Here is a 12,297-nt window from a genome sequence, read left to right on the forward strand (position 1 = left end):
TTATACAATTTTTTCCTCTTCTGTGACACCTTTCATTTAAATAAACAAGCTCTACTTCCATAATTGTATCAAGGGAATTGCTCATAAACTGTTAGCCCTTTACTGATTATTATATCCTGGTGAAACCCTCATATTCGATTGTGTCAGATATTATGTTTAGAAATTGCATAACTTGACAAGAGTTGATATGTCATAATGAACAAAACCAAATTAAATTTCCTTACTTTCAAACAATAAACTATGTCTTTATTTTGATAGCTTGGTTTCATACCAATTAATGTTTGATTTAATTCTGAATTTCAGGACAGTATTTTCAAGATGTCTCTTTCTCCAAACCAGAAACAGTTGGCAACTCTTTATTACTCAGGAAAACTTGTACTTTGGGAAGTGCCTTCCTTTCGTAAGAGGAAATCTTGGACACATGAACAACAAGTATGACTCTTTTGATCATTGCATGTTTACCATAAAAATTTTTTTGTTCCAACTGGATTAGCTTATGTTTAATTCTAATTTAACTGAAGTAATGTTCAAATACATTGGTTTACTTGATATTGATTTAATTTTCCCTAATTATTTTATATTTTAACTTCAGTTGGATTATTATTTTTTAATTTATTTCTCTTAAATATTTGTACTGGAAAAATTATTGCTCAGTTCTTGTTTAAATAAATAATCTATATATATATATATATAAAAACGAAAATGTGTGTGTATGTATGTTCGCTTTTTGTGTATGTCCAAGAAAGGCTTTTTTCCGAGAAGTGGTCGGTCAGCTCACAACTTCTTAAAACTTTTTATATCACATATAAATCATAATATCTACGAGCTAACAACAGAGGTCGCCTGTCTATTTAATTTGCCATACTTTAAAAAGATAAATATTCAACATTTTTCGCCGCATGTGGATTAGGCTTTTTCATATAATAAAAGCGGCACTAATTCTGGTGGTATTTTTCCGGTCGCGATCGCCGGAAATGTCCGAAAGCAATCAGATTTGATCAATGTGGAAATATTTTCCTTATATCAGACAATTGCTATTCAATTTGGACAATCCTCTTTTTATGGGGAGCTGGCCCCCCTCCCCTCCAACATATGGGAAAATAAAAATAAAAAAAGTGTTTCCGCAGTAAATGAAATACTACCCCGTAGTCAAAGTTGACTTCATTAAGTCATTATAACGTGCACCTGCCAATTCTAAATAGTTAAATAAATTCAAACGTGTTTCCGTTAGTATTTTGCGGTGGCCCAATGGTTAACGTCGCACATTTTTTTTTCACACTTTAATTTCCAACTTTGCCTCAAGGGTTCGGGTACGGGTTCGATCCTCATACTTAGCTACCAAAACTTTTTTTTAATTTTATCCCCCCGTCCCCCCTCTCCCCCTTATATGGTATTAGTCACAAGTGAAAATCGCATTTCAAGTAAAAACACAATGCTGTACTTATGTATCATGCAAAAATAAGTATCCTCACCAAAAATTAGAAAAAAAAAATGATCAAGTAGATAATTAAGTAAAAATCAATTTTATCATATCATGTATTATTGAAAATTACTCTAAAACAGGGGAGGTAATGCAGCCTATGATTTTAGCAACTCATATTTCCACTCTTATCATTGGCAGACCGAAAATACAATAATACTAATTTTTATTTTAAATAAAAAGTTCTTTCTACTAGATTCATAAGTATATCAAAGTGTTTTTTACTTGAAATGTGGTTTTTACATGTGACTAATACTATATAGTCACCATATTTTTTTCTTTTAGAACAACTAAGATGATTAATAGTTTCTTTTTATACTAATTTTTGCGCTTTTATATTTTACAAACGAAAAATATTGAATTTCAAGTGAATCAAATTGTACCTATATAATTGTTAGATCTCAAATAGTAACATATCCAAAAATTGTGAAAAACGATAATGTAGAAAAATAATTATTAATGAAAAAAGAAATTTATGAAAGGAAGCGAAATCACTATATTACACTTAGTGGAAAGGAGATTAGTTGACAGGGGGAGATAATTAAGTTCTGTTGCTTACATCAGGTGATGAACGTAATTCAAAATGTTGGACAAAATTTATTCCCCATATAAATTTTATCAAAAACAGTTTTTCATGAATAATTTTTTACGTTATCGTTTTCCATAATTTTTTATATGTCACTATTTGTGACATGACAGTTACATATGTACCATTTGTTTTACTTGAAATTCAATATTTTTTGTTTGTATAATATAGGAGCACCTTAATTTTTATGTTTACACTGTCTTTTAGAAATATTTTGATTTTACCGACATTTCTCTGATTTTTATTGTTTTATTTAAATATCTGCATGCACTTAGTCCAACATTTGCAAAATATTAAATAGTAATGGTTATTGTAAGAGGAAATATTGACTTATTCTATGTTATCTATTTAGTTGACATGAAAATACAATTATGACAAAGTTATCTATAACTTCTCTTGATATATTTTTAAAGATTATTTGTTCTTGATGCATTTGATCTTAATAAATAATCAATGATTCATGATAATAGAAAGTTTAAAAATTTTCTTTAAAAAAATCTCATTGTATTATTTGGATTATGCTGACTACTATTTTCATCTTAGTTGTTATCTTCACAAAGTTTTGGTTCATGTAACCTTTGACCTTCTTTAGGTGCATTTTTATTTCAAAGTTAAGAACCTACACTGCATTTCGAACTAAACCCATTATTTAATCCACAGAGGTAGACTGTTTTTGTTTCATCAGCCATGATTGTGTAGAAGTATTAGTTATGTTATTCTTAAATTATTGTAGGAAGGATTGAATCTTCAACCTTCAAAATGACTGTCATTTAAACTGATTGTTAAGCAATACCTTTATCTGTTGTGGCACCGGTCTATATTATCATGGCATGACAGAACAGGAATAATCATTCCTTCTGGATCAAATAAAAAGTTCAGTTCGAAATTTCGTATAGGTTTCTGAGTTTGACATAAAACTTTCAAATTTGAAAGATCCACTTTTAGATGATTTCAAATTAATTTGATAAAAAATAACCAAGGTGAGAATAGCAATCCAAATTATGAAACATTTAACAAATTCTGAAAAAAAATTATTTTTATAATTATTTTATTTTTACAAAGTTTTTACATTTTATCATTTTCCCTTTTAGCCTTGCCATGATCAACTAAATCCAGAATTTCTTGATAAACCACAAAAAAGAAAACTCATAAAAGGTATCTCTTCTTCCTTAATAACATACTTATGCTTGTATGTGTAAAAATAAATGAACAAAAAAACATGTTTATGAAGGTTCAAATCAAGGATTTATATGATATTACATAAATTACAAGCCGACACCTATAAAAATCATGCAATTCTGTATATATATAGATTATATTTTTTTTCTTTTACTTTTAGTAGCAATACCAGATCATTTTTTTTCTTTACATCCAAGAAACTCAAATCAAGCATAATTAAAAAGACCATAGAAAACAAAGAAAGATGGCCTTTAGTTGTTTTTTGATCAGTCCATTATTCAAAGTGTTAAAGATTTAAGCTTTTTACGTGTCCTTCTTATTTATTTATTTATTCTTATTAAACGTTCCTGCTGCTATTCTCTTTTACTTTTATGATTCTTCTTACTTTATGGTACTTTTAAAGTCTGAGTGTTCTTGCATATATGTTTTTACTTATGTGTGTGTGTGTGTGTGTGTGTGTGCGTTCTATCCTTACACAGTTTCTTGCCTTGAAGGGTCTCGACATGTATGCACGAATATATAATGTGTACATACCTGCTTGCCTTGTCAAGCGGATGATATCTTCTTGTCGCTGGCGCCATCTCATGGGGTGTGGTACTTACTGCTGCAGATGCATTGATAACACGAGATGGATTGAAGCTTCAATTTGTTTTATTAAAAAGGTAAGCCTATGTCTCGAACCCATGGTTGTCGGAAGAGAGACCCTAATGTCACGTCTGCTTCATCTGCAGCCCAAAACCAACTCTCCATGTGGTCGCCAACTGGAAGCCTACAACCACAATTCCCGTTTTACCCCTAATTTCCAATGCATCATCACCCCTAATTTCCAGTGCATCTAACTAGGTTGACAAAAGGTGACTTGAGTTTGACGAGTGTCAAATCTAACCTTCTATGACCCCACTAAACTCGCTGATGGGAGTCAAAAATATATCTACATAACTTGCTATTTCTACAACTACCTAGATAGCATTTAAGCTAGGATTCTCAATACTACATCTCCCCCATCATCTTATCAAAATTTATGGCCTGAACATACATTTTCAACTGTCCACATTTCCTTTTAAGGATAACGAAGAAGGCTGTCGCCATAATCCTCAATTCTCATGGCCTACGGCTGGTTCGTTACGTGTCAACGGTCTCCATCCTCTCATCATATCACCAATCACCACAGTATTACATGATTCTACCGTCTTCCACTTCAGCTACGTGGAGGAACAACACATCTCCAAGTCTGGGAATTACAAACCGGCTTTATTAACCCGTAGCACGCGGGAACAAGGGCGTTCACCATAAGCATCACTAGCTTGAGCTGGTCCATTCTAGGTACCAGAGAAACGTTCCCAAGAAAAAAAACAACATAAACCCAGGAATCCTTCTGTACTTCTTATTTTACTGTCCGTAACGAATCATCACCACCAAAAAAAATCTAGATAAACTAAACACTTGCGCTTTCTACAATGAAACAATAAACTGATTTAATAAGCAGTGGTTGAAGGGTCAATCAAGCTGAAAAAACGGAACAGACAGGACTAATTAAAACTATAGGAAAAACCCAGACTTGGGTGAGTAAAATCATAGATTATGAATGCTCAGAATCTCTCCCACATTTTAGTATACCAGCTATGTAGCCCTGGAGAATCAAGGCAAATGGGATTTTCCCCTCAGCATCTTCTCCACAAGAAAAATAACCCCCCAAAATTAAAAAATGGCACTATATTAATAGAAGTAAAAACAACAAAAACAAGCTGAACTTTACTCCAAGTAAATAAAATACACAAAACAAGCATCAGATCCTGTTTTCACCAAACATTAAACTGCTCCCAAGAAATTACGAGAAACTGAGAAATCTGTATGCACAACAGAAGAAATCGAATTGAAAAGTCAATGGGTCACAGATATTAAAAGAATCATAATCAAAAAACAAGGAGAGGTAATAAGTACAAACACATGAATATTGACATTTAACTCTTCTCAAATATCAGAGATAATCATTATAGGATACAAAAGAACCAAAATAGAAGAGTACATTCCAAATCCACTACAGTGCTAATAGTGCTAAAAGTGTGGGCATAACAAAGACCAATGTAACAAAAAAAATGTGAAAATTGCAGGCCAAAAGATCCAAACCATAAAATGTAATGTCTGCTTCAATGAAACCAGTTCTACAAACTGACTAAAAAATCATCCTTCTCATTAAAAAAAACTATACAAGATATATATATATGCAAAAATATACAAGCAAGAAAAAGAAATCTTACCAATCAAATACTAAAAAAAGCATAAGCTTTCCAAGTCATTTCCAAGAACAAAAGCAAATATTGAAAATAAGCACACAATAATAGAAAAAATTGAAATAGAACAAGAAAATAGAAACTTTAAAAATCAAAACATAAAGACCAACTGAAACAAGAACTAAAAATCAAAACTAAGGGTCAAGTTAAAACAGAAAAACCTGAAAGTATGGATCTCCAGAACAATTCTGCAAATGATCCAAAACAAGAACCCCAACTCAAAATCAAGATGAGAAAAGTAAGAATTTTTGAGTGATAACTATGGAATTTGGAAGATCTTATCACACCTGTATTGATCAACTTGTAGAAGAATCTGGATATCATCTGGAGGATATGCTGACAGGGTTGTCTGAAAAAGATTGTTGGTGGAAGCCAGTCAGGAGAATTTGAGAAGAATTCTCAACCCAATTTATTGACTTGGGTTATTTGGACTCCTGTTCTCATCTTAGAACATTTCAGCTGATGTAACTACCGACCTTCTTTTTGTTTGTGGAACTTGAGAATCTGTACTGACTCTTTATTTAATTCACAGGATTAGCTTGCTCTTATTCCACCAAATATGACCATATAGAAGTTTTAAGTAATTCATAATTGTATTCTTAGTATTGCCTGATTGAACCATCAACATCCAGAAAACTATCACTTAGAACTGATTATTACTTAGCACTTTTATCTGTTGTGCCACATATCCTTGCAGAATAATCCAAATGATACAAATTGTCAACACTTGTTTAAAAAAGTTGTTTTTACGATTTTATTTAAATTGATCTCAACTTTTTCAAATCCTTTTTTGTTATTGATAAATGTTATGTACACTGGCAAATCATCTGTTCTGCAAGCATGTAGAATATTGCTCCTGTCCCTTTTCTTCATCAGTTTTAATGTGTCTCCCCACTTTACATGCCACTCTCTCTCAAACCTTTATCTAATGACTGAAATGCAATGACCAGTTATCTCAAAATATTTAGTATAGAATGTGTTGCAAATTTCTTTAATTTTGTTTTTGTTGCTTATTATCAGTTTCTACTGCATTGAGATTAGGTGAATGGGCTATTTCATAAACATGTTCACTATGTTTTAATGTAATATAAATAATGGATATTCACCATTTAAATATTTTTTAGACTTGATTCTGTCCAGAAATTTACTTGATGTCAACTGGTGGTCTGAAGAGGTAAGTCATTAATTCATATATCGCTATGCATTTTCACAACCTGGAAAACTTTGAAATATTTATTATAGTAAGATTTTAGGTAGAAATTATTTTCTTTGCTATTGTACTAATTATGTATTTGTTTTATCAAGTGGAATTTGGTCATAAATTTCATTTTATTTGAATATTATTCCAAAAAATGGTTTTATTTCATCTTAGTTAAAAACCTATAATGAATATGATATGTTTAATATCCTCAACGCTATAATAAAGAGCAATATGTGTGTGTGTATATATCTATATAGAATATTTCTTTATACAAACATTATTGGCTACATATTTGCATACATGTTTCTGCTGCAACTCTTTTTGAAAAGCAGCGTCTTCAGGTCAAACTTTTTCCCTATGAAATCAGATTTTAAATAGTTCTTCTTTTATACAAACTTTTTCATTTGAACAGATAATAAAGAAAAGAGGGCAAAAATTTTCTGATTTTTGGGCGATTATATTAGTGGTAAAAAATTTAGTGAATATCTCTAAAAAGAATGAACTGGAGATCAACATTTTGTTAAATTTATAAACAAAACTGTTCTCTACTCCAAATTTTTAAATAATTTTCTTTTTTATTCCTCCATATAATCATCTAAAAAACATATCTAATTTTGGGGGAGTCATTTAGCTAAATCTATTAATCTACAAATTTGCCATTATCATTATTAGTATTGTCATGTGTTTCTTGTTTTTCTTTTTACAGTAAAACAAATCAATGTAATAACTGACCAAATTTTTATGGTTAGGAGAAAAATATGAATATTCGGCACTTGCACAGTTTAATCAAGATATTCAAAAATGAAAATGTCGAAAAAAAGGTTATATTGTACGTATCCGTTTTGGACTGAAGATCTCAGAAAAAAAAATTCATTTAATTTGATCGAGTAGTTTTTTTTTGTTTTTTTTTTGCAGTGGAAAAACACATTCTTATGAGAGCGCGTTGAAGTCAGCCCTTATGGAATTTGTTGAACACGCCATGGGGAGATAACTCAATTTAAAGCGCCAACACCCCATCTTTAATACTAGCTTTTCTTCCTAAAAATCAAACCTTTTGCTCGGTATCATAACAAATTGTTTTTTCACTGTAAAAATACAAACTACTTGATGAAATTAAATGAAATTTTTTTCGGAGAACTTTGTCCCATAACGGATACGTGCAATAAAAGCTTTTTACAATATTTTTATTTTTTAATGTCTTGATTAAACTGTACAAGTACCGAATATTCTTTTATAGAAGGAAGATAGAGAATAGTAAATATAACCCCACCCCCATGTTAAATTGTAACATTATTATGTAGAGACTCATTCTTAACATGGAGATAGGTTTTTTTATACTGTCTTTTTTATTTTGCATACCAATCATCAATTCTTTTTAATTGTTTGTAAAAATTTCAAATAGCATTAATGATAAACAAATGCAAATCGACTTTGTTTGTCTCACAATTTTCTATCAATTACGAGGAAAACATTTGAGAAAAATATTTAGAAAGATCTACTCTTGTAATATACACCCCTCCCAAGTATATTTTTTACATTTTGCAAAGATATAGGCAGATTTTACACAGGGATTTTAGTCATCTGAACATTTTTAAAAAGCATTAAATCTTCAATTATAAATTTTGAAATTTTAAAAGAATTGGAATTGAGAATTTCAAACAGAATTGGTAATTTATCAGAATTGGGAAAAAATATGGAATATATTGTATAAATATACATCCTTTGTACGACGGACATGCAATAAGTAATGCCCCTGACCCACCTCCAGTTGTCTGATCTAGCTGAAATTTTGCATGTGGAATAATTTATATCTCTACGGGTTATGTGGCAAATTACAGCTCTGAACTGATTGTGGTTTCTGTTTTACAGGTGTTTGAACTGAGTCAGGTGTGAAATGGATCCTGTTGAATGTTGAGCAGTGATCCGGTTTTTGTATTTGAAAGGACGCACACCACAGGAGACTTTTGATGATAATGCCCCATCATATGACCTTGTAAAACGCTGGCATCGGGAATTCAAACATGACCGGAAGTCTGTGGAAACAGCTCCCAGACCTGCCCCCCCCCTTCTGCCACTGATGAGGCATCTGTCCGTCAAGTTGAGGCTGTCATTTTGGAAGACGGAGTAGTGATGACATATTTCCTGGCAAAGGTTACCACAATTACAGGAGCCTATTATGCTTAACTTTTGAGGAAATTAAGGGAAGGTATCAAGCGGCGGGGCAAGATCAGCAAAGGTACCTTCCTCCTGCAGGACAACGCTCCGGCCCACAACTCGCATGTCGCCAGGTCAGAAGCATGGGTGTGTGATTATGAAATCCTCCCTACTCTACTGACCTTGCACCCTCTGACTTTCACCTCTTCCCAGCCATGAAGTTGTTTTTGAAAGCAAAGCGTTTCCCAGATGATGCAGCCTTGATTTCTGAAGTCACATCGTGGTTGGATGACCAACCTGGATTGCTCTACAAAAACGGTCTCCAGAGCTGCATCAATGTTGTTCCTATGTAGAGAAAGACTAATAACTGTGTCAAGTTTCATTGCTTTACTGCTATGGGAAGTGGGTAAGGGGCATTACTTATTGCATGATAGAAAAAATTATGCTTCTTTAGTGTACACACTAATGTTGATATAAAAAAAAAAGAAAGAAAAATACTTGCAGATTGAGACATTTTCTTTTTTCTCTTTTAATTTCACGGATTGAAATGTTATTTTATATGAATATTAGTACAAACCCTAACAAAGCAAAATTTTTCCTGTCGTTTTTTAGAGTGTACACTAGTAAAATAATATTAATTGAAATTTTAAAATATTTGGTGATCAACAAAATTTTTCCTGTCGTTTTTTAGAGTGTACACTAGTAAAATAATATTAATTGAAATTTTAAAATATTTGGTGATCAACAAAATTTTTCCTGTCGTTTTTTAGAGTGTACACTAGTAAAATAATATTAATTGAAATTTTAAAATATTTGGTGATCAACAAAATTTTTCTTGTCGTTTTTTTGAGTGTACACTAGTAAAATAATATTAATTGAAAATTTAAAATATTTGGTGATCAACAAAATTTTTCCTGTCATTTTTTAGAGTGTACACTAGTAAAATAATATTAATTGAAATTTTAAAATATTTGGTGATCAACAAAATTTTTCCTGTCGTTTTTTAGAGTGTACACTAGTAAAATAATATTAATTGAAATTTTAAAATATTTGGTGATCAACAAAATTTTTCCTGTCGTTTTTTAGAGTGTACACTAGTAAAATAATATTAATTGAAATTTTAAAATATTTGGTGATCAACAAAATTTTTCCTGTCGTTTTTTTGAGTGTACACTAGTAAAATAATATTAATTGAAATTTTAAAATATTTGGTGATCAACAAAATTTTTCCTGTCGTTTTTTAGAGTGTACACTAGTAAAATAATATTAATTGAAATTTTAAAATATTTGGTGATCAACAAAATTTTTCCTGTCGTTTTTTAGAGTGTACACTAGTAAAATAATATTAATTGAAATTTTAAAATATTTGGTGATCAACAAAATTTTTCCTGTCGTTTTTTAGAGTGTACACTAGTAAAATAATATTAATTGAAATTTTAAAATATTTGGTGATCAACAAAATTTTTCCTGTCGTTTTTTAGAGTGTACACTAGTAAAATAATATTAATTGAAATTTTAAAATATTTGGTGATCAACAAAGTTTTTCCTGTCGTTTTTTAGAGTGTACACTAGTAAAATAATATTAATTGAAATTTTAAAATATTTGGTGATCAACAAAATTTTTCCTGTCGTTTTTTAGAGTGTACACTAGTAAAATAATATTAATTGAAATTTTAAAATATTTGGTGATCAACAAAATTTTTCCTGTCGTTTTTTTGAGTGTACACTAGTAAAATAATATTAATTGAAAATTTAAAATATTTGGTGATCAACAAAATTTTTCCTGTCGTTTTTTAGTGTACACTAGTAAAATAATATTAATTGAAATTTTAAAATATTTGGTGATCAACAAAATTTTTCCTGTCATTTTTTAGAGTGTACACTAGTAAAATAATATTAATTGAAATTTTAAAATATTTGGTGATCAACAAAATTTTTCCTGTCATTTTTTAGAGTGTACACTAGTAAAATAATATTAATTGAAATTTTAAAATATTTGGTGATCAACAAAATTTTTCCTGTCGTTTTTTTAGTGTACACTAGTAAAATAATATTAATTGAAATTTTAAAATATTTGGTGATCAACAAAATTTTTCCTGTCGTTTTTTAGTGTACACTAGTAAAATAATATTAATTGAAATTTTAAAATATTTGGTGATCAACAAAATTTTTCCTGTCGTTTTTTAGTGTACACTAGTAAAATAATATTAATTGAAATTTTAAAATATTTGGTGATCAACAAAATTTTTCCTGTCATTTTTTAGAGTGTACACTAGTAAAATAATATTAATTGAAATTTTAAAATATTTGGTGATCAACAAAATTTTTCCTGTCGTTTTTTAGTGTACACTAGTAAAATAATATTAATTGAAATTTTAAAATATTTGGTGATCAACAAAATTTTTCCTGTCGTTTTTTAGTGTACACTAGTAAAATAATATTAATTGAAATTTTAAAATATTTGGTGATCAACAAAATTTTTCCTGTCGTTTTTTAGTGTACACTAGTAAAATAATATTAATTGAAATTTTAAAATATTTGGTGATCAACAAAATTTTTCCTGTCATTTTTTAGAGTGTACACTAGTAAAATAATATTAATTGAAATTTTAAAATATTTGGTGATCAACAAAATTTTTCCTGTCGTTTTTTAGTGTACACTAGTAAAATAATATTAATTGAAATTTTAAAATATTTGGTGATCAACAAAATTTTTCCTGTCATTTTTTAGAGTGTACACTAGTAAAATAATATTAATTGAAATTTTAAAATATTTGGTGATCAACAAAATTTTTCCTGTCGTTTTTTAGAGTGTACACTAGTAAAATAATATTAATTGAAAATTTAAAATATTTGGTGATCAACAAAATTTTTCCTGTCGTTTTTTAGTGTACACTAGTAAAATAATATTAATTGAAATTTTAAAATATTTGGTGATCAACAAAATTTTTCCTGTCATTTTTTAGAGTGTACACTAGTAAAATAATATTAATTGAAATTTTAAAATATTTGGTGATCAACAAAATTTTTCCTGTCGTTTTTTAGTGTACACTAGTAAAATAATATTAATTGAAATTTTAAAATATTTGGTGATCAACAAAATTTTTCCTGTCGTTTTTTAGTGTACACTAGTAAAATAATATTAATTGAAATTTTAAAATATTTGGTGATCAACAAAATTTTTCCTGTCATTTTTTAGAGTGTACACTAGTAAAATAATATTAATTGAAATTTTAAAATATTTGGTGATCAACAAAATTTTTCCTGTCGTTTTTTAGAGTGTACACTAGTAAAATAATATTGAAATTTTAAAATATTTGGTGATCAACAAAATTTTCTAAAATGTACTTTACAAAAAAATAGAAATATGATTATTTGTACTAATTTTTAGTAGGAATATATTTTTT

General features: G+C 29.3%; 1 protein-coding gene across 3 annotated transcripts in view; it reads left to right on the forward strand.

Annotated features, from left to right (window-relative positions):
- The window catches only part of LOC145276919 (NBAS subunit of NRZ tethering complex-like), a 199,874-nt gene that overhangs the window by 22,524 nt on the left and 165,053 nt on the right, over positions 1-12,297 (forward strand). For all 3 annotated transcript variants that reach the window (XM_080128386.1, XM_080128388.1, XM_080128387.1), the window contains exons 10-12: positions 304-432; positions 3,158-3,221; positions 6,661-6,710. In XM_080128386.1, the coding sequence (XP_079984512.1) occupies positions 304-432; positions 3,158-3,221; positions 6,661-6,710 (243 nt within the window). The remainder of the gene's footprint in view (positions 1-303; positions 433-3,157; positions 3,222-6,660; positions 6,711-12,297) is intronic.

This window comes from Euprymna scolopes, chromosome 5, assembly GCF_053919585.1.
Source record: "Euprymna scolopes isolate OS-2025 chromosome 5, ASM5391958v1, whole genome shotgun sequence".
NCBI classification, from domain to species: domain Eukaryota; kingdom Metazoa; phylum Mollusca; class Cephalopoda; order Sepiida; family Sepiolidae; genus Euprymna; species Euprymna scolopes.